General features: G+C 40.3%; 2 protein-coding genes across 5 annotated transcripts in view; one reads left to right on the top strand and one right to left on the bottom strand.

The window, feature by feature from the left end:
* The window catches only part of LOC113010113 (MAGUK p55 subfamily member 7-like), a 35588-nt gene extending 19719 nt beyond the window's left edge, over positions 1 to 15869 (bottom strand). For all 3 annotated transcript variants that reach the window (XM_026148986.1, XM_026148988.1, XM_026148987.1), the window contains exons 1-6: positions 15787 to 15869; positions 14816 to 14845; positions 14439 to 14557; positions 7241 to 7318; positions 5906 to 5986; positions 812 to 946 (exon numbers count right to left, since the gene is read on the bottom strand). In XM_026148986.1, coding sequence (XP_026004771.1) covers positions 812 to 946; positions 5906 to 5986; positions 7241 to 7318; positions 14439 to 14557; positions 14816 to 14845; positions 15787 to 15805 — 462 coding nt within the window. In that variant the 5' untranslated portion in view covers positions 15806 to 15869. The remainder of the gene's footprint in view (positions 1 to 811; positions 947 to 5905; positions 5987 to 7240; positions 7319 to 14438; positions 14558 to 14815; positions 14846 to 15786) is intronic.
* Positions 15870 to 16984: 1115 nt separating this feature from the next.
* Positions 16985 to 26586, top strand: LOC113010114 (WW domain-containing adapter protein with coiled-coil-like). Of its 2 annotated transcripts, none has more exons than XM_026148990.1 (13): positions 16985 to 17336; positions 17756 to 17789; positions 18111 to 18300; positions 18704 to 18795; positions 20912 to 21021; positions 21225 to 21322; positions 21422 to 21694; positions 22949 to 23065; positions 23438 to 23586; positions 23734 to 23825; positions 24274 to 24451; positions 24961 to 25088; positions 25174 to 26586. In XM_026148990.1, the coding sequence occupies exons 1-13, from the start codon at positions 17296 to 17298 to the stop codon at positions 25241 to 25243; spliced, it is 1572 nt and encodes a 523-aa protein (XP_026004775.1). In that variant the 5' UTR covers positions 16985 to 17295; the 3' UTR covers positions 25244 to 26586. The 2 variants fall into 2 exon arrangements, with proteins under 2 accessions (XP_026004775.1, XP_026004774.1); XM_026148989.1 differs by having other exon boundaries at positions 24271 to 24451.
* The last annotated feature ends 689 nt before the right edge of the window (positions 26587 to 27275 follow it).

Below are 27275 nucleotides of genomic sequence, written 5' to 3'. Positions count from 1 at the left end.
ATGTTGAATACGGGGAATCATTCCGATACCATCGAGAAAATAAGCTTTGATTAAAGACCTCGAAACTAGTTGATCTTCATCAGTAACAATCATTCTAAACGAGCAAAACGGCTTTAAAATGCCATTAAGAGGGGGGTTTTTTTGGGTTTTTTTGCTGTTTATACACACAAGTTTTGCACACCATACACATCTGCACAACAATGCTGGAACCGTGCCGCTCGTCTCTGCAGATATATGGCAAAAGAGATGTGGAAGAATTGACTCTGTAAATTTTGAGCTGAGGAAAGCTGCCTTATGTTTCAGCCTAGAGGCAAATGTGATCCTGTCAAAGGCTTTCGTCCCGCTACACCTTGGCATACGCTGCTTTAGCAGTCACGCTGTTCAGCAACACAGCATGAATTCAGTCCCTGGAGAAAATTTCAACCTATTAGATGTGCTCATTGCGCTGGATTGCCCGTGTGTGTCAGTTAATGTGGCTGGACAAATTGCGCATTTTTAGGCACAGTCGCCTCGTTACATGGTAGCTTTGACCTAAATGTTTGCATTTCTCTATGTTTTGCGTGAGGTCTGAGACCAGGCAGGCCGTATTAGAGACAAGCTGGCACGCAGCACAGACAGAAGGAATTCATTTTCTCGGCATGACGTTTTTGTAACCGGCCTCTGGCCTCTGTCACTGGAAATTAGTTGTATCAAATGTGTTTATTTGTTTCGCTGCTAAGAGTTAAATGAAGATTCACATAACCGCCGCATCGTGGCTCTCTCTCTGTCGGTTTCTTTTTTAAAACCTGACCTTTGAGCAGACTGTACTGACCAGAGGCTCTTTGGTTTTGACCAAACTGACAATTTTGACCGAATCCTCCTCGTCCTCCAGTGCGTCATCAGGTATGGGTGGCAGAACAGGCTCAAAGTCTCTCTGAGCTACAGCGTCATGGACATGCAGGAGACTCTGCAAAAGGAATAGAAAAAACAGTCAAGATGGTGTTCAGCTTTGAGTTAATGTCACTTTGCATTCTGGGATCCTGGAAATACACTGGGCTGAGTCCAATCAATCTGACATGCACCGAAAAGAAATACTCCTCTGTAAGTGTCCCAGGCCATACATACTCTGAACATAATGAGGCATGCAGGCTGTCAAGCTGCTGTCAGATTCAGCCTGTGCACAAATGCTGGAGGTGTCATTGGAAAACTTGTCCAGTTTGAATTTAGGTAGGCAGTAGAACTGCTGTCCCCGCTATCCCCAGTGTCCCTAATGTCACCAGCTTACACGTTTAGATCATCTGTTAGGTAAAGCGTAGTCTTAGAAAGGTTGACAGCCAAGCTTCGCCCCGAATACACTTACCTAATCCAGAGGCAGCAGTTTCCTCCTGGAATGTCAGCCTGATTTAGTTTGGAATGTACCACCAGCCTGTGGGCCACCTGAAAGCAGCTCCCCCTCATCACTAACACTGGCTCTGCCTGCAGCCATCTGGCTCAGCTCAAACATCGCGCATCTTATAAAGGATCACTTCCCAGCGAATAGATCTTTGACTTGCTATCAATACCCAGGCAGTTCATTTAAATTCTTTTTGATATGGTTGCTTTGGCAGTGTGAAATCCCCGGTTTTGTTTGCTGAAAAGCAACACACAGCATAAATGTTAATCCCTCTCTCTGCGAGCCTGTGCAAAATGCAGTTCCAAACAAGAAGGTCATTTACTGTAATATGAAAGAATGAGAAGAGGGGGGGAACATGTGCTCATCAACTTAATTTTAATAATCAGCCAATCCATCTGTCAGTTAGTCTACTTGTTATCCGCATATCCATCAACAGTTACTCTGCTCAAAAGCTGCCAATGAGTGAGCAACGTGTCTCTGGCCACTTTCACAGACAGGTTTTAAAAAAACAAACATTCATTTACAGGATATTATACCCAGTGTCTCTTATAAGTATGTGCGAGCCCGTGCACTGTGGCCAAGAACAAACAGGTCATTAGGGCTGTTCAAACAAACCTGTTAGTTGTCGGCTGGCTTCTGCTCCTCATTAGGAAAAGCCACAACTTCTGCAGTTCACTGGAAAACCATATGCGCTGTGTACGTATGCTACGTGTATGTGTATGTGCATCTGAAAAATGACTGTCAGCAGATCCGAAAGAAGGAACTGTGCGTTTGAGGAGTGTGGACCACTATATGAGTGCACACTAATAAACATAACTCGGGAGTAGATTAGCTTCAGTGCTAGTGTGGTTAATAGATGTCAGCACCTCTCAGCTGCAGAATGATGAGGTGTAATCAATTTAAAAATGAACTTTACGGTCAGATTAATTTGCCACTTAGAGTGACTCATATAAGAGTGGATTGTAGGAAACATATAGTGTAAGTCGTTTAATGTATATGTGTGCTTGTAGCATGAACGGAGATTGAGCTGTCAGCTACAATTTTAATGTCAACTATCTTGGAAAAAATTACTGAGAAGTACACAATTACTTTTCATTGTTGCTATTGAATCTTTGGTGCTGGAGAGCTGAGACAGAAGTGAACAAAGCAACAAGTTTTTTTGGCTGCTTTTTCATTTCGTCTCATATCTCATATTTCATCATCATATCTGAAAATCCTTGTGGAAGAAACATGCACCCTTTCACAGTTCAAGTAATGTTTGTGTTTAGCAAAAAGAGTCAGTTCCTTGAATACTTAGATAAGACTGAAGCCTCTTTTCTATCGCTCTTGAAAATAGCAAGAAGCTGTGAATTACTAGCATAAGATAAAAACTGTAAACGGGGAAAAATAAGAAACTATTCTAATGAATATTTGTTCCATTTTTTGTGTCGGTTTTTTCTAATAAAACAAGTTAACTGCATCTCCAATTAGGTCACTCTTTGCCTTCTTGCTAAGCTAAGCTAACTGGCTGTTAAAAGACAGGCATGAGGGCAGTATTGATTTTCTGATCTATCTCTCTGCAGCAAAGTGTAAAGTTATCAGCAGCTAAAGATTTCCATGTTTCATATTGGGTGTGCTGGGTAAATATGAAATCTTGTCTCTTGTTACGACATTTGCAACAATTGCAGCTTTAGAGCTTTAGAGCAAGACAAACCAGGAAGTATTAAAACAGGTCCAGTGGCTGGGCTCCTGATGGCTCACTGCAAATCACAGACGTCCATACCACATGAAATTCTTTACAATGCATCCTAAAAATGGAGCTTTACTTATATAGCACTTTTATACTCAAAGCACTGCATATTAGAACCACATCCACCACTATACACACCTTTCATGCTGTTCGCTAAGTGCCTGGCTAGGAGATGAGGGGACTAACATTAGTATAACCAGGAAAGGAAAAAGCCAAATAGAGTGAGTTGTGAGAAAATAATATTTCATTAAGGACTCGACTCACAGAGTCTGCTGCAGTGCTATTTCAGCCAAACAAAAGGACCACAAGCTAAAATATCCTGAAAAGTAAAGGAGATGTTTAACCAAGTCAAAGGGAAAACACTTCTGCTACAGGCAAACACTTGCTACTTACTGGTTGCTTAAAGACTCATCTTATCTCATCTCATCCTCAGGCAAACCATTCAAAGCTGTCCCACTCACTGACAGAGCAGCTCTTCACCAGCTTATATACTGGCTGACTGCTGAATGTGCACTGGCATAGTGTTACAGGCCTTTAACCAATTCTGAAAAAGTCAGAATGCCATGTAAAACGTAAATAAATGTAAATAAAACAGATTGCAATGATTTTTTTTACAATATAGCGTAGAAAACATAAGAAATGTTTAAACTATCAAAATGACAACACCAGAAGCATGTGGGATCATATATTGATTTCTGTCTGTTTTCCTTTTATTTATTTTATGTTTGTGTACACTTATAAATGGTAAATGGCCTGTATTTGTATAGCGCTTTACTAGTCCCTAAGGACCCCAAAGCGCTTTACACAACCTGTCATCCACACACACATTCACACACTGGTGATGGCAAGCTACATTGTAGCCACAGCCACCCTGTGGGGCACTGACAGAGGCGAGGCTGCCAGACACTGGCGCCACCGGGCCCTCTGACCACCACCAGTAGGCAACGGGTGAAGTGTCTTACCCAAGGACACAACGACCGAGACTGTCCAAGCCGGGGCTCAAACCGGCAACCTTCTGATTACAAGGCGAACTCCCAACTCTTGAGCCACAATCGCCCCCAAGAGTTGGGAGTTACCTTATACTACTACTACCTTCAAGGTCATTTAAAAGTCTACTGATAAATTTCGCTAAAGCGTTTCTATTAAAATAATCATTGCTGAGTAGTCTCCTCCTCTGTGATTTAGAAGAACAGGAAGTGGTGAGTGGGAGGGACAAGAGAGAACGATAACGCGGCAGATTTTTTAAGCTCTTTAATTTTTCTACTGCTAGTTTTACAAGGTGTACACGGTAAAATTGTGCTGGTTAACTTTAAGTTCTTGTACACCTTGTTAAAAGAAGGTCCGAGATGGATGTCATATGTACTAGTGAAATGATTTTGTTTGTTTTTTTGATTGTGACAGGGGCGCACCAAGAGGGGTCAGGGGGGCCACTGGCCACCGCTCAACTTTAATAGCTGGAAATTAACTAGGCATATAATTCTTTTCCCCCCTCTTTTTTTGCCATATTTTTCAAGTAACCTATATTTGCCAACAGCATAACAAAACTGGAAATTCTGTTTTTAGTGTGCCACCCCAATATTTTAAGTGCCTCCCATATGAAATAATTCTGGAGGTGCTCCTGGATTGTGAGAGAAATATAAATGGAATTGTGGACATCAGTACGAAGCGTGGATGCTGTTGACCAGAGTAGATACAATGACATTTTATATACAGGCATTGCATGGGCTCAGAATGCTTCAGAAATCATTGCCTGTAAACACAGCTCACTATGCCATCCATAAATGCAGGTTAAAGCTCTATCGGGTACTTTTGAAAAGGACCGAAGAAAAGAGGAAAACCTTTCTGTGGTCAGACGGTTCAAAATTCTTCTGGACTACAGAGGAGAGGGACCATCTGGCTTGTTATCAGCTCTCAGTTCAAAAGCCTGCATCTCTGGTATGGAATTGGAAGCTTGCACCATGAATGCTGAAAGGTTTTAGAACAACATATACTCTCATCCAAGACAATGCTAGAATATTATCACTATCAGACAGGAATGGGACAGCATTCCCCTCCCAAAAACCCAGCAGCTTGTCTCCTCAGTTCCCAGGTATTTACAGACTGTAGTTAAAAGAAGATGGGGTGTTTCACAGTGGTAAATTTGTCCCTGGGAAACCTTTTTGAGACACATTGCTTCCATCAAAATCAAATTGAGCTAATATTTTTCTTAAAATGGTGCATTATCTCTGCTGTGTTTTCTGTGTTCTGCTGAAAATAAAAAATATGGGATCAACATGTTGATGACACGCTTTACCTCTGTATATATATTATATATATTATTAGCAAAGGTAATATATATAAAAAAAAACACCCAGCACGCCCCTGCGGGCGGTTTATCCTTCAAGCTCGGGTCCTCTACCAGAGGCCTGGGAGCTTGAGGGTCCTGCGCAGTATCTTAGCTGTTCCCAGGACTGCGCTCTTCTGGACAGAGATCTCCGATGTTATTCCCGGGATCTGCTGGAGCCACTCGCCTAGCTTGGGAGTCACCGCACCTAGTGCTCCGATTACCACGGGGACCACCGTTACCTTCACCCTCCACATCCTCTCGAGCTCTTCTCTGAGCCCTTGGTATTTCTCCAGCTTCTCGTGTTCCTTCTTCCTGATATTGCTGTCATTCGGAACCGCTACATATATATATATATATATATATATATATATATTACCTTTGCTAAAAATGCTATATAACTGGCCCAGGAGAGGGGAAGCTTTAGCTTGACACATGTGAAGTTACAGTAACATGTCACTGTGGAAGGAAATATTTTTACCTGAAAGTGGGGTTTGGAAATGAGGGCAAGCAGCTCTTTGACTTCCTCTCTCCAACCCTGGTATATGAGCTCCTCTGCCAACTGGAACAGGGAAGAAGGGAGAGGTCGGATGTTTATAATTAGAGGTACTCTTTTTATGTTAAGGCTTTTGTGACGTTTTCAGGTAGGGGAACAAGCAAAAACGCATAAAAGGTTCATGAAATTTATATCTGCCGGACACAACGTCAGTGCTGTCGTTATTTCAGACACTTTCCTAAAACCCTGTTTGCCTCACGGGGAGTTTTCTCATCCTGGTGTGAGCCATTTGTCTGTTTCCTGTTTTAGCTTTGCGTCTCGAGTCACTGTCGGAAAAAAAAAGAGAACACTTCTGAATGTTCAAGGCTACACGACAGCTGTGGTGACAGCTAAAACAGAGCAGCCTTGACCGTCGGCAGCAAGTGGAGAGGCGGCGAGTGACTGTGTGCAGTCGCCCATCTTGTCAGGCATATTACTGTAATGACTTCTACTGCTTCAAGATGTCGAGGCACACTCCAGAGACACAATGCATGAAGGTCATTAGTTTCCACTGTGAGCAAACAGAAGCCTCTCTGAGGGGAAACAGAACCTCGGTTTGGCCCTTGCAGTAGGTCCTGATGATTTAAGCCAGGCAGAGAGTGGCTGTCGTACTGAATCTGAAGCAAGGGGACTGAAGGGAGGGAGCTGAAGTGGGGGAGTGTAGCAGAGAGACAGAATGGAAACATGGCAGATATTACAGTATATGGATATGAAAAAAAGAAGAAATGGAAGGAAAAGAGAACAAGAAAAGGGGTGGAGAGAAGAATATATGGAAGGGAAAAGGGTTAAAAAAAATTCAATTTGGACATTGTCCAGGACAAAGGTGGTGAAATCAGAAATAAAGGTGGGGGTTAATCGAAATATACAAATTAGTCATGGGGATGGATGAAAATGAAAGAAAGACGGGATGGTAACAGGAGTGAGGATGACGCACATCTGTCTGTCACGTCAGCCTAAATCTGAAATTAATTGTTTTCCTGAAACATTAGATGGAATGATTTCCGCGGCTCCCGCTTGGTGCTCAGTCTTCAATGATCTAACTCTTGGCTCATGAGTTAAGAAAAAAAAACTCCTTTAAAACAGCCTTTTCAAACGATGATATCTAAGGTGACAGCGCTTGAGACAACATTTCATAATTCAGCACACATAAGAAGAAATCCTCTTTGTGACAGGAAAGTGAGAGAAGACCATTGGTGAGATAACCTCTGTTCCCTCTTCTGTCAAGCTGTCATCCTCGGCAGTGTGTCTATCTGCAAAAGATGTTTGGAGACGGTCACTTACACTTGAGGCCAGATTCGCCGCGTGCTCCTGGACGGGGACGGGGCTTCGCTTCTCAAAACGCTTCAGTTGCTCGTGAATCTGGCAAGTAAGGAGAGGATCATGCAAGAGCTTTTCTCTGCAGTAAAGGGGAACTTTAACTATTACTAGTTACTTATCAATAACTACTAATACTACTGCTGTGAAAACAACTGGCTACTAATATAGATTTAAAGAAATTTAAAAAATCCCAAAGTACTGTAAATATAAACCTTTAATAAAGCACACCTCTGTAGTGAATCTGTGATATGGTTTTATTGTTTTTGAGACTGGTGGAAAATATAGTACACTGTTGCACTTGCTGTAAAAAAATACAGGACACTGTTCTTTTTACAGTTAAATCCTGTAAATGCTGACGCCTTTAAGGGAAAAAATGATTAAGAGCAACTGCTGAGCTAAGGCCACCATGAGACTCCTGTTGCCCTGAATCACTTCCAGAACAGCCCCCGACCAGATTTTATTTATGTAACAACATTTCATGGAAAGTTTACATGTAACTAGAAAAATTTGCATTTCCTGCGAAAATGCAGTGTGGATGCTTAAAGCTGAAGCTGTATGCAAAAAGTAGCTGAAAAAGCTGAAAAGTTGCAGAAATTGTAAAAACTTTGCAGAAGCAAAAGAACTTTGCTAAAATGGAATAACTTAGCAGAACTGCAATATCTTAGAGGAAACATAATACTTGGCAGAAATACAATAGCATAGCAGAATTTAGCAGAAATATTGTAACTTACCAGAAACATGATAACTTCTCAAAAATACAAGAATTTAGGAGAAATAGTATAAGATAACAGAAAGAATATATTTAGCCAAAAATACTTAAACATTACAGAAACACTATGATTTAGAAAAATAGTACAACAGAGCAGAAATATTGTGATTTACCAGAGACACTGTGATGAACTATGAATATTGTAATTTTAAATTGAGACTATGTTTTAGCACAAATATTATAATTTGGCAGAAATACTATAATTTAGCAGAAATACTATATTAAGCACAAATCCTATAAAAAGCAGAAATGGCATGATTAAGCACAAATACTACATTTAGTAGAAATACTTTGTTTTAGCACAAATCCCATAAAAAGCAGAAATACTGTACTATGATTTAGTAGAAAAACTATAATTAATCAGAAATACTAAATTTAGCAGAAATACTATATTAAGCACAAATACTATGAAAAGCAGAAATAGTATATTAAGCACAAATCTTATAAAATAGCAGAAATGCTATGATTTAGCACAATAGTAATAAGTTAAACAGAAAAATTGGAAAAGCAAAATGGACAGCTGAAAAAATGCTGAACATGCTGAGGGTCCCTCAAATATACTTGTTAAATGACAAAAATCTGCAAAAAAATTTATTACAGCCACACAATCACAAATATGTACACATGAGGAAACACACATGCACATAGAGACCCACACACAAGATCCAATTCAGTCAACCAGTCTAAATATATTGAATTTAAATCTTAGAATGAGATCATCCCATTAAAAGCCTCTCTCTCTCTCTCTCTCTCTCTCTCTCTCTCTCTCTCTCTCTCTCTGTCACACACACACACACACACACACACACACACACACACACACACACACACACACACACACACACACACACACAGGGAGAGAGGACTAAGTTTCTAGGTTAGCCTGGGAACTGCTGAATTTGAATCCACCAATCAGAGAGCCTGTGCACTTTTCCCCACCAAAACAGGTGCATCTGTTTACACACGCAGCAGCACAGAGAGACACAGGATTTTTGCAGTCTATTTCTCATAGTGACGACTCCCTCAAACAACTGACCGTAATTTCCTAACCGTAGGGGCTAGAACGGTCATTCTTACACCGTTTTGTTCAGAAGAGGTGGGGGAATCCTCAAGTGTTGACAATTTAATATTAAAATATGAATTTTTAGAGATATATGACATGGATGACTTGTTGACTTAGAAGCCACGAATTCCCCAATATGCAAATTTGAATGCCTGAGACCACATATGTGATTGGCTGGCTGGGAAGCCGTGCAGGCCCTGATTTGTGGATTTGAATTCCTCAGCCCTCAGATATGATTGGCTGGCTTAGAAGCCACGAAGGCCCCAATATGCAAATTTGAATGCCTCAGGACACTTATTTGATTGGCTGGGAAACTGTGCAGGCCCTGATTTGAAAATTTGAATGTCTCAGTCCTCACAGAGGATTGGCTGCCTGGGGACCTGGCAGAAATATATAGAAATACTATTATTAAGCATAAATACTACATTTAGTAGAAATACTATGTTTTAGCACAAATACTATAAAAAGAAGAAAAACTATAATTTAGCAGAAATACTATATTAAGCACAAATCCTATAAAAAGCAGAAATACTATAATTTAGAACAAATAGTATAAAAAGCAGAAATACTATAATTTAGCAGAAATACTATGTTAGGCACAAATCCTATAAAAAGCAGAAATACTATAATTTAGCAGAAATACTATGTTAGGCACAAATCCTATAAAAAGCAGAAATACTATAATTTAGCAGAAATACTATATTAGGCATAAATCCTATGAAAAGCAGAAATACTATGATTTAGCAGAATAGTAATAACTTATTGAAACACAAATGCACAGAGGGACACACAAACACAGGCTCTAATCCAGTCAACCAGTCTAACTATGTTCAATTTAAATCCTACAATGACATGCTGCCAAATAAGGGCAGGGTCCTCTCTCTCCCACTAAACACACACACACACACACACACACACACAGGGAGAGAGGACTAAGTTTCTAGGTCAGCCTGGGAACTGGTGAATTTGAATCCACCAATCAGAGAGGCTGTTTACGTTTTCCCGCCAAAACAGGTGCATCTTTTTACACACGCAGCACAGAGACATAGACCTGCTTCTTTCAGTTTATTTCACATAGTGAGGATTCCCCTCAAACAAATGACCATAATTTCCTAACCATAGCGGCTAGAGCGGTCATTCTTACACCGTTTTGTTCAGAAGAGATGGGGGAATCTTCAAGTGTTGACAATTTATCATTAAAATATGAATTTTTAGAGATATATGACATGGATGACTTGTTGACTTAGAAGCCACGAATTCCCCAATATGCAAATTTGAATACCTGGAGCCCACATACATGATTGGCTGGCTGGGAAGCTGTGCAGGCCCTGATTTGTGGATTTGAATTCCTCAGCCCTCAGATATGATTGGCTGGCTTAGAAGCCATGAAGGCCCCAATATGCAAATTTGAATGCCTCAGGACACATATATGATTGGCTGGGAAACCGTGCAGGCCCTGATTTGAAAATTTGAATGTCTAAGTCCTCACAGAGGATTGGCTGCCTGGGGACCTGGCAGAAATATATAGAAATATATAGAAATACTATGATTAAGCATAAATACTACATTTAGTAGAAATACTATGTTTTAGCACAAATACTATAAAAAGCAGAAATACTATAATTTAGCAGAAATACTATATTAAGCACAAATCCTATAAAAAGCAGAAATGGTATGATTAAGCATAAATACTACATTTAGTAGAAATACTTTGTTTTAGCACAAATCCCATAAAAAGCAGAAATACTGTACTATGATTTAGTAGAAAGACTATAATTAATCAGAAATACTAAATTTAGCAGAAATACTATATTAAGCACAAATCCTCTGAAAAGCAGAAATAGTATGATTAAGCATAAATACTACATTTAGCAGAAATACTATATTAAGCACAAATCTTATAAAAAGCAGAAATACTATATTAAGCACAAATCCTATAAAAGCAGAAATAGTATATTAAGCACAAATCTTATAAAATAGCAGAAATAGTGTGATTTAGCACAATAGTAATAACTTAAACAGAAAAATTGGAAAAGCAAAATGGACAGCTGAAAAAATGCTGAACATGCTGAGGTTCCCTCAAATATACTTGTTAAATGACAAAAATCAGCAAAAAAATTTATGACTGCCACACAATTACAAATATGTACACATGAGGAAACACACATGCACAGAGAGACCCACACACAAGATCCAATTCAGTCAACCAGTCTAAATATATTGAATTTGAATCTTACAATGGGATCATCCCATTAAAAGGCTTTCTCTCTCTCTCTCTCTCTCTCTCTCTCTGTCACACACACACACACACACACACACACACACACACACACACACACACACACACACACACACACACACACACACACACACACACACAGGGAGAGAGAAGTAAGTTTCTAGGTCAGCCTGGGAGCTGGTGAATTTGAATCCACCAATCAGAGAGGCTGTGCACTTTTCCCCACCAAAACAGGTGCATCTGTTTACACACGCAGCAGCACAGAGAGAGACACAGGATTTTTGCAGTCTATTTCTCATAGTGACGACTCCCCTCAAACAAATGACCGTAATTTCCTAACCGTAGGGGCTAGAACGGTCATTCTTACACCGTTTTGTTCAGAAGAGATGGGGGAATCTTCAAGTGTTGACAATTTAATATTAAAATATGAATTTTTAGAGATATATGACATGGATGACTTGTTGACTTAGAAGCCACGAATTCCCCAATATGCAAATTTGAATGCCTGAGACCACATATGTGATTGGCTGGCTGGGAAGCCGTGCAGGCCCTGATTTGTGGATTTGAATTCCTCAGCCCTCAGATATGATTGGCTGGCTTAGAAGCCACGAAGGCCCCAATATGCAAATTTTAATGCCTCAGGACACTTATTTGATTGGCTGGGAAACTGTGCAGGCCCTGATTTGAAAATTTGAATGTCTCAGTCCTCACAGAGGATTGGCTGCCTGGGGACCTGGCAGAAATATATAGAAATACTATTATTAAGCATAAATACTACATTTAGTAGAAATACTATGTTTTAGCACAAATACTATAAAAAGCAGAAATACTATAATTTAGCAGAAATACTATATTAAGCACAAATCCTATAAAAAGCAGAAATAGGATGATTAAGCATAAACACTACATTTAGTAGAAATATTATGTTTGAGCAAAAATCCTATAAAAAGCAGAAATACTATATTAGGCACAAATCCCATAAAAAGCAGAAATAGTATGATTAAGCATAAATACTACATTTAGTAGAAATACTATGTTTTAGCACAAATAGTATAAAAAGCAGAAATATTGTAATTTAGCAGAAATACTATATTAGGCACAAATCTTATAAAATAGCAGAAATAGTATTATTTAGCACAATAGTAATAAGTTAAACAGAAAAATTGGAAAAGCAAAATGGACAGCTGAAAAAATGCTGAACATGCTGAGGGTCCCTCAAATATACTTGTTAAATGAAAAAATCAGCAAAAAAATGCACAGGGAGAGAGAAGTAAGTTTCTAGGTCAGCCTGGGAGCTGCTGAATTTGAATCCACCAATCAGAGAGCCTGTGTACTTTTTCCCGCCAAAACATGTGCCTCTTTTTACACACGCAGCACAGAGAGGCACAGGATTATTGCAGCCTATTTCTCATAGTGAGGACTCCCCTCAAACAAATGACCATAATTTCCAAACCGTAGGGGCTAGAGCGGTCATTCTTACACCGTTTTGTTCAGAAGAGATGGGGGAATCTTCCAGTGTTTACAATTTATCATTAAAATATGAATTATTAAAGATATTTGACTTGTAATGCACCATAACTGAGTAGAGCGAAGCAAAAACTGCCTTGACTTGCCCTCAAACAACGCTTTCTAACTCAAAATCTATTTGGAGTATCGATATCATTCTTTCACCGTAAGAGACAGCAGGCTTTGGTGAACAATCATGGAAATTTTCAGGTCTCTGTGGAAATCCAACAAAAAGTTATGACGAGAGAAAAAAGTGGTTCATTTCCACAGTTTGAAATCTGAAGAAATCTGAGCGAAGGACGAATTTCCTACCCTCAAACAAGTCCAACTCATTTCAGAACGGTAATAGGTGAGAAAGAAATTCTTGAATTGTGAGCGTCAGGGGTGTCTGAAGATATTCGGGGACAAGCCTCATGTCTTAACTTTGCTTCGTTAAGGAGATATGACGATTCGAATATGCCTCTCATTACAGAAATCCAGCGGTGATTTTGAACAAGCTCTCCATTCACTTTATATGGAGAGTTTTCTGACCTTGTGTTAGTCTGAGGAGATTTGCAAAAATTCTATAAATCCCACAACAATGATGGTGACATTTTCTGAAAGCCAGCAAAAATACCTACGTTTTGATGTATAATTTGTGGAAGTTGAGTGAAAATTGAGCAAGTAGCAGGAAGTTGTTCGGACATGAAGTGAAAATTGCAAAACCTTCAGTGGCACACTGGAAGCCAAGAGCATAGCAACCATAACAACACATGTATTTTGTGAAAAATCACAATTTTGCAACTCAAAACTTTAAGAGGCATAAAAGTAAAACAGTAGAAGATTTGAAAAAGCTGAATCATACCTGAATAGCCCAATAATTTGTGAACATTTTAAAATTTGAATGGTTGTTCTAGGTGAAAATATGAGGAAGTAGTTAAGTTTCAAAAACAAGCAAATTTTAGCAGAATTGCTGAAGTTTCCCATTCATTTCAATGGGACAAATTAAAGGAAAAAAGCTTAATATTTTAAAAAGTATAATAGTTAAAAATACCAAAAGTCATAGCGCACATTAGCAGAAGAAGCAGAATAGTTTAAAATTTGAACGGTGAAAATCGGCTGAAAATTGTGGAAGTAGTTAAGTGCCAAAAAGTGTACGGAAGCAACTAGAATAATAATAATAAAGAATAAAGAGAAACAGGAACTCAATAGTGTGGATGCTTAAAGCATCCACACAATTAAATTAGTTAAACTCAGCATCGAATTTGTGTGTGTGTGTGCGTGTGTGTGTGTGTGTGCATAATTCTTGTCATCTGCAGACTGGAAAATAAGTATTTAATCCTTTTACTTAAGTATAAGTTATAATCATAAGTATCTTAATTGTGCATAATATGTACCTGAAGTACATATTGTGGCACTTTCCAGTGTACATAATATTAACAGCACTCTAATCCAGTGGCATTACTTGTACATAATAAAACATAAACACATAATACTGCTAACAATAGGATCTGAATACCAAATTCACTTTAAATGAAGTGAATTCTGTGACTTGGATGGACAGATTGAGTGATCACAGCTCATTACAGCACAAACGTGCGTTCACCTTGAAGAGCAAGTGAAGCTTCTTCTCCATCAGCATGCTGTGGAGAAACCTGTAGTCCTCCTCTCTGTCGGTATGTGGCTCAGTTCCAGACATCATTGATGATAGCAGCATGCACATGCCTACCGGGTAAGTGGCAGGACATGCATAAGCACACGTACAAACGAACAAACCTGCACCTGCTCTTATCTTCTAGGTTGTGTTTTTGAGGGTCAGAAGGTGAGGTCAGAAGCCAGATGAGAGAGGTCAGAGGTTAAACGAAAGGTGTGATTAAAAGCCTTCTATATGGAAGATTCAGTGTCACTGTGCTCATCACACAGGATATAAGGAAAAGGATATAATGAAACCATACTCTGGTTCATATTCTATATTCTACATACCTCTATGCTCAGTTTGGTTTAGCATCCCTCCTAAGAATAGAAGAAAAAAAAGGACAAAGAAACCATCTCAGCAGACTTAAACTCTCTCTTTTTTCTTGTGTAAAGAGGGAATGTACCACATGTGAAAAGGAAAAAGGAAAGAGTGTATTTGTCTTTAGATGGCCCCGAACAACATACTGAGATATTAGTGCCCCCTATTGCTGATTTTTATTGTAACAGTTCTTATCAAGTATCAACAAAGCCATGTCCATTATTTATATATATTATTTATATATATATTTCAGTTTGGCGTGTTTAAATAATCAATATTTCTTGCAATAATTTCAGGAAAAGATCAAAACAAAGCTCAGTTATTACATTTCAGTTTAGATCTCAAAATAAATATATAAAAATGCATGTTGCTTTCTTTGCTTGTACAACAGTTTTACCCATGATCTATCCACCAGCGTGGGTAGAGGATAATGTCTGCAGGACCTTTGCACGGGTTCAGTTTTAGATTTATATCTAAAAATCTGTTCTTGGGCTGGAAATGTATGTGAAAACCAAAAACAGTAAGGCCTGCACTCTCACAACAGACTAATTTATGTATGAGTTACTCTGTTGTTACTCATGCATGCAAGTATCAGGTACAAAGAGTTTGAAGCTACACAATACAGTAAAACTGATTTAAACATGTGAAATAATATAATAATGAATATTTTGAATGTTCATACACATTAACAACAAATAGTAAAAATCATGAGAAATTTTTTAATGCTCTGTCACTAAAATCAGTTCAAAAATGAAACACCTTGAATAGAATATCTCAACATTGATTATCTAGGATTTAGTTTTAATTCTTTTAATATTCCAAGGCCATGTTACAAAGATTATAAAGGATGTTTCTGTCTTATTTTGTTTTTTTAAATTCCAATAGTGTTTGCGTAGAAAAAAAGTTACTGCTAAGCAAAACAACAGAAGGATGCACTCACCAGAGACTGTCCATCCCATAAGGGCCAGGTCATGCAAGCCATATCATTTAAAATATGTAAAGAGTACAGGCTGTGTTTGAACATCCACTTGTATTGAAAGGTTATGCACTGTTCCACTGACCGCAATGTAAGAAAGACCGTCTCTTATTCCATCAATATGTGTTCGGTTTGACACAAATAAAGCCAGCAGGCAATCGATACGCCAATCACATCATGGAGGTTACACAGCATGGAGTTTAATGTTGACCTATTTCAGTTCAGCTACCCACATATGACTGCAGACACTCAGTCATGCACAATATTAGTACTAGATAACGTCTTACATGATGAAACATATGGATGTTCTGATTTTGAAAATGGTGATGTTGGGGTCTCTGTTACTATAATGGAATACACTGTATAGCTACAGCTGCATTAGATATCGCTGGTCACAAAGTTCAGACTGTCCATCAGGAACCCTGTACAGTGCTTGTCTCAGTAGACTCCAGACATCTGAGTAGTTGACTATAAATGCCCTGGACTCATTGCATTTATAGTCAACTACCCTATTCTACATAAACCACGTATCAATTAGGCCAAAACCCAGGGGTGGTAAGAAATTGGACATATTAGCCTGCTGTGGCCTGTTCACGCTGGGCAAAGTGTTCGTGCGGGAGCTATATGACAACACCACAAAAGCGACAAAGCGTGCAGGCTGAAGCAGAGTCCCACTTGACAACTTAAAACTACCGAGACGTGAGGTGAACTTTGAGCAGCCAACAGCAGCACTGACAGACTGCGTCACGTTATCCAGACACAGCTGAGCTCATACGGGATATGATGAGACTTCCTTCAAAATAATAGCCCATCAACGCGGAAATGCCACGGTGAGGTGTGAAAATCAAACACTTTTTGTTAGAGAACCACGTGCGGTTATTTTTGTTATTCTGTGCCATTTTGCCAGCATCGCATAAAAAGTATAATTACTTATTTAAAAATGATAACCCAGTTACTTGTGGTTTTGACTTAAGCATATATTTTATAATTTTAAAACGGAAGAGTGGAAGTTCTTTTGCGATATTCTGTTTCACATAATACATGTCTTGCTTTTCGTTAATAATAATAATAATAATAATAATAATAATAATAATAATAATAATAATCTTCTAAACGCATAACTAAAATTGTATTTTAATTTGAAAAGACAAACAGGAACTTCATCCTCCTAGCCCAACATTACTGCCTTCACCGTTTCCTCCTCCATCTGCTGCCTTCCGCTGAACTACATCGGCCGAGTTTAGCGTATACCGTAACTGCATGGCAGATGGTGCACTGAGGGTGTTTCTTTTTTGTTTTTCTTTTTCAGTAAAGACCAGCCGCTATGCAGTGCTGGTATTCGGTGCGTGACTTTTAGCTCTCTGTTTGGCAGGACAGACATCAGGAAGCTGAAGAAAAGAGCTGTGAGAGCAGCCAGGCAGTCAGGAGGCCACGGTTCCCCCTCACACACATACACACATCACCACGGTCTTGATGGTGATGTATGCAAGGAAACCAACAAGAGTCAGCGATGGGTAAATCAGACTCAGACCGTAGCGTTTGAAACATGTTTTTCTTACGCCGTTGATTTAATTTGTGCGTTTAAGGTTTACTTGTAGCCGTTAGCTAGCATGGTTAGCCTGCAATTAGTTAGCCGTTGATTCCGGATATGTACCTTAGCTGGTCGACTACCGTTACACCTAATAGTATTCACATCGTAAATCCTGCCTATTCTAGGTATTTGTAAGATATACTTTAAACATTACCGATTCAATGTGAACTACAGTATGAGCTAACACATCATGATAAGATGGCAAGTCAGGCTAACTTGGCTAACGCTAGCTACTTAGCTAACTGTATATGCTCCAGAAAGTCAGTTTTCAAAGTGACAAATAGAAAATAAAAAAACGTCATTGAGATCTTGCTCTAACCTTTGTTCTGTGTGTCTCCACAGGTGCAACGACAGAAGGGATCCCCAATCGTATCAGGTATGTCATGTTCAGGTTGTTAGCTGTCACCTGTCATGACGATCCATAAACGTAGGTCAGCACAGTGTGCAGGTGATCAGCAACTGTCTGGATACATTTCAGTTTGATCACAATGGTAATTCATATGTGGACTGTCTTACTTCAGCCCTTGTGTTTCAGTTACTCTATCAAAACAAGAATTTACTAGAAATGTCAATAGAATGACAATAAAAATAAAAATGCTCTAATTCAACTTAAAGGGTCTCCTGATTGAGAGGTAAGAACACCACTGTGTGAGATTGAGCATATCTCAACAATTCTGCTGTGCACTGTCCTTTTTAGACCCATAAATCTCAGCCAAAGAGCCAGGCCACAAGCCTTCACCGCTACGACAAGGTGCGCGATGGGTCGTCAGATCCTGTGCCCCCTTACAAGATGCAGCGACGCTCAGACGAAAGTCCTGTCAGCAGACACGGGGAAGGCACGGGACATGGCAAGGCGAAACCCTCTCACAGCGTCAGAGGGAAAAACGGTGAGTCTGGTGGCATTGCACATGCATGCCATTGCAAGATTAATCTCAGGCGGTTGTTATGAAGGGGAAACGGTAACCACAGATGGGCTCAGATAGGCATAAAGGTCAACCCTGTCTTTGTTTCTATGCTGGTCCCTGACATAATATGTGAACTTCTTCTGTCATATGTTATTGTCATGAAGACTCTGGTCACCCCTGCCAGTTGTCATGTTGTGGGAAAAAAAGCTTCCCATAATACTGCCATCAGATTAAGACGTAAATGTAAACTGCAAGTATAAGCCTAAAATAACAAAAGGCAAGCTGATTTCTTTTCCCTGTTGTGCAGTTGTGACTCTCCCTGAGGATTTAGTTCTTAGCAGAGCCTCGTTTGCTTTCTCTCCTTTGACAAGTGGCTTTGTTGCAGGGACCAGTGGCTCTCCTCAGGAGAACTCCCACAACAACAGTTCTCACCATGGCACCGACTTGCATGCGGCTCAGAGCAAGTCCGCAGACAGGGTAAGGATCTACCCAGTGTTATCTGATTATAAAACCTTCAGCGATTCCTTTAGAGTGCAGCCACGCCACTATGGAACATTTTATGCAGGGCGTGATGGATAGCCATCTTCCTCTCTCATGCAGACATTTATCAAACCTAACTCAACAATGCTTGACTGTAACTTCATAATTATGTAAGAGGCTCCTTGTGTAGTAGATGGTCTGATTAGAATGTGGACTTCCTTGTTTAAACGATTTGCCATTTGTCAGTGTGAATGAGAGACACATTGTTATTTCTCACTGGTTGGACTGCACAGTGGGACCAAATACACAATATTCAACATTGTCTGGTTTGACACTAATTTGAACCGCTCCTGCAAGCACCCACTGCTCCGTGCATTTGTAAGCTTTCCTACAGACTCTTGTCAGAGCACACATGGCTCACTTTAAGTGTGTAATATTCAAATTACGTTAGAGTCTATCTTAATTCTGTTATATCAATAACTGTGGGAACTGCAGTACTAAAAATCTAATTATATAATTTTTTTTAAATGAATTGTTACTAAGATACTGTTGGTTTTACTAGTAGTATGTGGTATCTAATTACTCTTTCCACAGAGAAGGCATGAGATCATATGTTTTAAGGGCTCAAGCCTCACCTACAAAAGCACAGTTTTAAAGTTAGTACAGATGTGGATGAGAAATGTTAGATCCTAACAGAGTCGTCAGTATATGCATCATCATTAATATTAAACATACCAGCTCGCATCCACACTCAAAAGCCCCGGTCCATTATCGAGGCTCGGAAATGAAAGATGTTTACCTCCCAAAGCAAAATGGATTTATGTTTACCAAATGTGCTGACTCAGGTAAGCTCTTGCCAGTATGTACAATGAAGTAGGACTGCTACCTCCAAGCACTGGAATAAACAATTTAAATGAATTCTTCCACTTGTTGATCTTTGCTTTTGAAGCTTCGTAACCCATTTACACAAAGTGATCGATTGCCTTGCGTTACATCAGTTTAAAGAGCACTTTCATATCCTCTCAAGTTGTTTGAAACTTGAATGCGTGCTCCTCAGGAAAAAAAATGTGAGTGCTGGAAAACCGACACTGTTGCTTGAAGAAACTTTGACTTGAGCACTTTGAGACTGGAAAAGTGCTTAGTGGAGCAAAAGAAGGTGTGATGGCTCACGGCTTCAAGAGGAATGTCACTGCTGGGAAGTGGGTTGTGTAATAACACTGAAAAGAGAACTACAGACCAGCAACTACCAGAATGCTTTGCAACCTTTTCCTGTTCACCAGACAGACTGGACTGGTTTGAGGAGGGAGCGTATGGAAAATAAGGAAGTACTTTTATACAGAGCGGAAGAATTTATCTGGGGGAGATTTGCATAAATCACATAGCATGGATGGATTAAAAAAACACAGTCAGAAACAGATACTGTGCTTTCAGTTTTACAGTTCTAGGTTTTTTTTTAGTATCAGTGAAATAGCCTTTGAAGATTATGGCTCATGAAAACAAGGGAACATCCTAAACCTGTATGAACAGTCGGTACTTAAAATGAATGCATGCTTCTGCAATGGATCGACAAAAAGCCTACGTGCCAGTGCCAATATTTATACCTGTGCAGGTTGCACAGGTATAAAGGGCAGTGTGTAGGGCTTCAGAAAGGTTTGTAGTTGGGATGTACCTAGATCTAACAGCGAAGTGTATGTCTGCCAGTGCTTGATCAGCAGGTTGTATGCTTTACCAAGAGAATAAAGTGGGGGGGATTAGATGCAATCAAAAAGTACACAATAAGTTGAAACTGGCCAAAAACGAACTGTCAGGATTTTCTTTTCCCAACTAAGGTTAAATTTACCTGCTCTTCGGATCATCGTGGCGGGAGGACCATGTAGCTAACTTGGCGTGACTTCTTTGTTAGATTGACTAAACATCAGATATTTTGACTTTGAAGTGAAGGGTCACAACAATAATAATAAAAAAAAATTTATGAAAAATGATCATGCATACAATAATTGCATTACTTTGGCAATGTTATTGGGAAAGTTTTTGTATAAACTGAGCAAAACGAACTTGGGGTGAAGTGTTGTTGTTTTTTAACTATTTGACTCTCAATTTTCCTTGTGACTAGGACCCAGCAGATGACTGGACAGAGCACATTAGCTCCTCTGGGAAGAAGTACTACTACAACTGTAGAACTGAGGTCTCCCAGTGGGAAAAGCCCAAGGACCTGCTGGAGAGGCAAGGCTCACTTTATTCAAGTCTGTTGGCTTTTTAACCTGAGACAGTGACTGAGGTTGTTGTTCTCATGCAGAGTCACACATGACGGCTTTAGCACCACAATGCTATCAGAATATCATTAGCTTAAGGCACAGGCTCAAACCGCAGCCCACGTCCTTAACATCATCGCTGTTGCTTTACAAAACCTGTTTGCTTTGCTTCAGGGAACAACGGCAGAAAGACTCAGTCAAGATGGCAGCAAACAGTTTTCCCAGGGACATGGACTACAGACAAGAGGCCTTGCAGGACAAAGCCACAACAAGTACGACTTACCAATAAAATCTTGTTCATGTGTATATAGTTATGCTTCAGAATATAGCATGAATTCATTCTGTGTTCATCACTCTGCTCGTCTCCACAGAAATCGCATCAGTGGATCAGTCCACAGCAGCCAATTGCGGCCATTCCTCCTCTTCCTCTCAGAGCCTGACCCCTGCTGCCGCCGCTATAGGCTCCACCCCTTCCAGCATGTCGTCCTCTTCTTCGTCCTCTAGTGTTCAGGCGCCTCCGTCTGCCCAGTTGCCCTCGCCGGCGCTGCTCCAGGACCCGGCACTCCTGCATCAGCTCCTCCCGGCGCTGCAAGCAACTTTGCAGATGAACAACGGCAGCATGGACGTGGCCAAGCTGAACGAGGGTGAGGATGAGGGCGCGGTTTACACTGCTTACCGGTCTAGTGTCTTATTGCCACTTGTTTTGCACATATTCAACTCTGTATATTTTATATATTTTATTATTATTATTATTATTATTATTATTATTATTATTATTATTATTATTATTATATTTTATTTTTTTACTATTTAATTTGTAAAAATGTGTACAGACACACACACACACACGTAGGAAAATATTTAGTATACACATCCAGAAATGCATACACTATTATATATTGTACATATATTTATTAGTTTCAGGTTGGCCATTCTTGTATTTTGCTCGTTTGTGTTGTTGTGTTTGCACATCTCTGTTGCTTGTGGGGCTCGCACACAAGAATTTCACTCGCATGTGCTGTGCCAGTGTGCCTGCACATGTGATGTGACAATAAAAAGTGATTTGATTTGATTTGATTTGATTTATTCAGCACAGAGGCGCACAATTGGTTCTCAGAGTTATATTATGGGTTGTTTGCAACTTCATAGTTGTTTAGCTTAGAAAAAAAAAGGGGGGGGGCGTCCTCTTTGGAAAGCTTGTTTTTACACACAGGTATTCCTGCGTACACAACAAAATATGTCATCTTTCAAAACAACAACATCTTGTTTGTTTTTGCTTTTTGTAACCCCCACCCCCAAGAAGCACATGTGTTCCGGCATAAAAAGGAACATGCCGTGCTCCTGCCTTGAGGCATGACTTCCAAAAAGAGTCAGGATGAGTGCGCGGGCTAAGTTTATGAGAACCAGCAGAATTTGAAGATGCGTGGCAAAACAAGCTAGCAGTTCGGCTACATTTAGGCTTCGTTCATGTTAGCTTCCTTCTGTCTGTTGATATGAACTTAGTTGGTGCACTGTGGTTATAAAGAAGCTTGTCGGACAGGTAAGAGCTGGATTTTTACCCTCTAAGATTTTGCGTCAGACAGCAAAGAGGCCACAGTGTTATCGACCCTTTTGGTGATAGAAAAAAAAAAAATTAGAATCTGTGTTTGATTGTCTTTTTTGTTTTTTTACAAGTGTTTCCCCTGTTGCACTAACTCGATTCTTATTTCAACTGAGTTTTCTGACTTCTAATGTTTATACACTCACCTGTTGTGTGTTCTTGCTCACTCACGTGTGTGTGTGTGTGTGTGTGTGTGTGTGTGTGTGTGTGTGTGTGTGTGTGTGTGTGTGTGTGTGTGTGTGTGTGTGTGTGTGTGTGTGTGTGTGTGTGCACACACGTCCCTCTTTCCTCCCTCCAGTATTGGCAGCTGCTGTCACCCAAGCTTCCTTGCAGTCTGTGCTTCATAAGCTCCTCACTGCTGGACCTGCTTTCAACGTCACTGCTCTGCTCTCAGCTGCTCAGCACTCCAACCAAGGTACGGCCTCTTTGCTGTTTTTCACCATCTGCTGTCACATACTGATTTTCATCTTCTTTGGAAGGTTTCTGCTCTCTGTGTCCTTGTTTTACTGTGTGTATAACTTTAGGGTTTTTTTTTAGATTGACTACAGCTATGTGGGGGGAAAAGAAGCACAAGACATGGTCCCATGTTCTGGGATAAAGGATGTTTTATATGCTGTTGTATTCCCTCTTCAAGCCTTTTTACCTTTTTAACTGTTTGCTGTTAGTCCTAAAAAAACCTGGTCTAATATCAGTGCTCATTTTCCTCCTTCACACTCTGTACAATGATACGTGCAACCTGACAAATCCCCTATTCTTCCACGGCGATCTTATGTTTTCCTGTTTTCAGCCCAGCACTCGAGTCAGTCGCCGGTCTCCCTGACGTCCGACACATCATCGCCGCGGCCGTACGTCTCACCACGGAACGGCACACCACAGAGCAACCAGAAGTCTCATTTGGGTGTGCATCCTGGCAGCGTCTCATCCTCGCAAACCAGGGTGAGCCTTTGAAGCTAAAGTAACAGAGCAGAGACGCTGTGTTTATGACTGCACTCCTCTGGACCATCTTCTCTGTGTGGGTTTTCGTATCCGTGTCTTGTTTTTATTCATGTTTCTCCTCATCGTCATCTGTTTTTCCCTCTTCAGGGCAGCATGTCTTCTGGGAAGCCAGGCTCAGCTTCCTTGTCCCAGACAGCAGAAAAGCGGCCAGAAGACCCCAGGACTCTGCAGCAGAGAAGGTAACTTTCAGGAAGGAATTATTTAAAATCACTTCATCACAGCATAGATTGGTGGAGGCAAAGCCGATGAGTAGTAGCGGGGGGGGGGGGGGGATTCAAGAGCTACAAGGACAACTGGCCTGAATTGCAAAAACATGCTTTACAAAATACAGCAACATGTCTTCCAGATAGTGTTTATGGGAGCGGTTTACTTTTGAGAAAGGGTTTGCAGCAAGGTCTGTGTGTTATTTGAGAGTAGTCATTTTGGGGACACTCAGCTCCCAATGATGCAGTTCCCCGAACAACCGGAAATGTTGGTGAGGCTTATAATTCATCCATATTTCCCCATTCATAGGCTAGACGGTGAGATTATAGACTGATCTGTGTAACAGTAATCAGCTAGAACATCAGAACAACTGCAGCAGGATTTTATTAACACGGTCTCCACCTGCGTGTCTTCCTCCAGCAGCCAGGACATGTTGTGCACAGGATCAAACGCATCTGGTGCCTTGTTGCCTCACGCTCCGTCCAGCAGTGCGAGCCACTCAGACACCCCTGGCTCCTTCACTCCCAGCCTGTCAGCTCATTTCGATGAAAACCTCATCAGACATATCCAAGGGTGGCCTTCAGAGAACACAGAGAAACAGGTATAGTCCTCCAGAAGACAGGTTCACATTTTATAAGGAAAAATGTAGAGCTTGGAATTCCATTTTTCGATAGTGAAATTGGCTCTTGAGTGACTTTCAGCAGACTTTGTCGTGAGTGGGCCTGTACAATATATGGATATATCCTCAGTTTTATTACTGCTCATTGTGTTGATGTTTGTATGGACAAACTGAGACTGCAGAAAAAATGATGATGGAGTAAAGAGCTTGTGCTGTGAAATGTTTTCACTGTCACTTCTGGTTGTGCTACTCTGTCATCTTTTCTGCTCCCCGTGTTGGAGTTTTATTTTATGCTGAACTAACTCTCTCTCTCTTACACACACACACACACACACACACACACACACACACACACACACACACACACAGTGTGTGTGTGTTCAAAGATGCTGTTCTCCATCGCATCTATGATAACTCTTTGTTACACGAAAGCTGGCGTTTTTCATGTTTTTGTTTTTTGTTGACAAAATGCACTTCTCCCTTTCCACCAGGCGGCTCGGTTGCGTGAAGACATCCACAACATGGGCAGCTTGTACATGTCTGAAATCTGCACAGAGATGAAAAATCTTCGGTCTCTGGTCAGAGTGTGTGAAATCCAGGCCACACTGAGGGAGCAGAGGTGAGGCAAATGGCTACATTTGCATAGACTCAGCTGTTAACACACATGCATTTTGATTTACATTTTCTTTTTTTCGCAACTGCAGAATCTTGTTCCTGAGGCAACAGAGCAAAGAGCTGGACAAGCTGAAGAACCAGAACTCCTACATGGTGTGAGGACCTGACCCGAGAGGAACAGGCTTGGATGGTCCGATTGAGACAATTAGAGAGGGAGGAATAGACACGGACAGCGAGCTGCTACAGTTTATTCCTCCTGCAAGAGCGACTGTTAGAAGTCAGTAACTGACAGTGAAGCTCCGTCATCCTGAACATGTCTTTTCTTTTTAATATATATATATATATTTTTTTCTTTTCTCCATTGTCCACTACATAAATTGCTCAAACCGACTGTTCGCATGTCGGAACAGCTAAAAAAAAGTGGACAACGGGACCTTTTTTGGACAGCACCTTTTGGACCACGAATCTTGGATTGTGTGTGTTGTATTGGGTTAACTTGTTTTCTGGTGTGTTTTGATGTGTAGTGGTCAGGAAGAGAGTCAAAATGAACTAAGACAAACCCTCTTGTGATTGGTGTGACACTTCTGTGGGTGGGGGGGAGAGCGATCGGGTCCCCTTCCCAAACTTCTGAAATGAACTTTGTCATGCACTGCGATGTGTGGCTTCAGTGGCAGTGATGTTACTGTTATTTTTCTTTTTCTTTTTTCTTCACCAATCAGTGGGTTTGCCAACCCATTTTGTCTTAAAGCTGGTTTGTTTTACATGTCACCAGATTCACTGAGATCTTTGGCCAGACCGAAATGACAGATGTTTTTTGTCCCAAATGATGGGATTGTTCCATTGATGCAGAGTCACTTGGAAGACATGGCTAGTTGTGTAAAAAGCACTTTGAAAGCTGTTTTGATGAAGCTTATGTTATTGGACCTAGGTTGGCCACAAGTACATCTGAGGTTGTTTTCCATTGGTAGCCCTGCTGGCAGTTTTCTTCCTTCTTTTCTTTTTAAATTGTAAAATTGTCAATATTTTGTTTCTGTTCCAAGTCAAATTGGGGACATGTTCATTCCTTACAAGCAGCTTAGCAGGAGGTTGCATAAAAGAATAGAAAAGTGACTGAATTTACAGTCCCTTAAAGCTAAATTATTATTGTGCTGGAGTTATTACATCCTTGTAGTTGTAACGGAAAAGCTTGACGAAGGAATTTTTTTTTTTTTTCTGTAAGAAACTCATGTTTTGGTTTTGTTTGTTGCTGCAGCCTTTTTATCGACTGACTCTAGACAGGTGTGGTTACTTTTTGCGAATGGTTCATTCGCAATGAGAGGGCATACTTTTATATGGCCATCAGATTAAAACTGCAGTCTTACACTCCAACAGTTTAAAAAAAAAAAGTTCCTTTGTTTCCTGGTTATTTTTATTTTTTTTCTGTGACACGGAATAGTTCCCACAAGATCGGATGTGCACAATTTTTGGGGTTTCGGGGTGGGGTCAGATTTTTTGGGGGGGCTTTGTATTCCATTAAATATGTGAATAAAATATTATGCCACACCCTTTGCTTGGCTTTCACTGACATCTCAAGCATGCCAACAGAATATCTTCAGTATCACTTTGTAAGCAGTTAACAGACGATTGCCTGTTTGAGTACAGCTGCTGACCACCAGATGGTGACAGTGAGCAATGTTACTTTTAAACCTAATCCTGCCCATGTGATCGTTTCTTGCTGGAATCCGTCATGTTAAAAGAGAAGAGGACTTGGAAATTTTGAAATACCTGGCCTGTATTACGTTTCTGTTCCCATACCGGGGCCATATATCCATAGTACCCAGCCCTTAGATAACCTGCCACACTTTGCTTTCCCCTGCCAGGGGTGTTTCCACACTTAACAAATGGCAATTAAACTATGTTAACATTTGTATATTATAATTTAAAATAAAAAATCTCAAAAATATTCATAAACCCTCTATTTACATTAAAGGCATGAAACTCTACAAATCCCAAATGACACCTAAAAACCCAGAACAGTGTCGCCCCACCAAACTTGCTGCTTGGTCTCTCCCAGAACCCTTAACTAGTAACCTTTAAGAGCTTCCTTTGTCTGAAGCTGGATTTTTGCTTCAAGAATTGAAACATTTCCATCGTGATCTTTGCTTGTGTTGTGTTCCCCATGCACACAGCTACCACATGCTCAAAAAACCAA

This window comes from Astatotilapia calliptera, chromosome 18 (assembly GCF_900246225.1).
Source record: "Astatotilapia calliptera chromosome 18, fAstCal1.2, whole genome shotgun sequence".
Taxonomy (NCBI): domain Eukaryota; kingdom Metazoa; phylum Chordata; class Actinopteri; order Cichliformes; family Cichlidae; genus Astatotilapia; species Astatotilapia calliptera.
The sequence above is the reverse complement of the archived record's forward strand: the minus strand, read 5'-3'. Positions and strand labels throughout refer to the sequence as shown.

Coding starts and splice junctions, on each gene's coding strand:
- LOC113010114 (XM_026148989.1), top strand. CDS start 17,296: ATGGTGATGTATGCAAGGAAACCAACAAGAGTCAGCGATGG. Junction 21,022..21,224: donor CCCAAGGACCTGCTGGAGAG/GCAAGGCTCACT, acceptor GCTTTGCTTCAG/GGAACAACGGCAGAAAGACT. Junction 24,452..24,960: donor CAGAGAACACAGAGAAACAG/GTATAGTCCTCC, acceptor CCTTTCCACCAG/GCGGCTCGGTTGCGTGAAGA.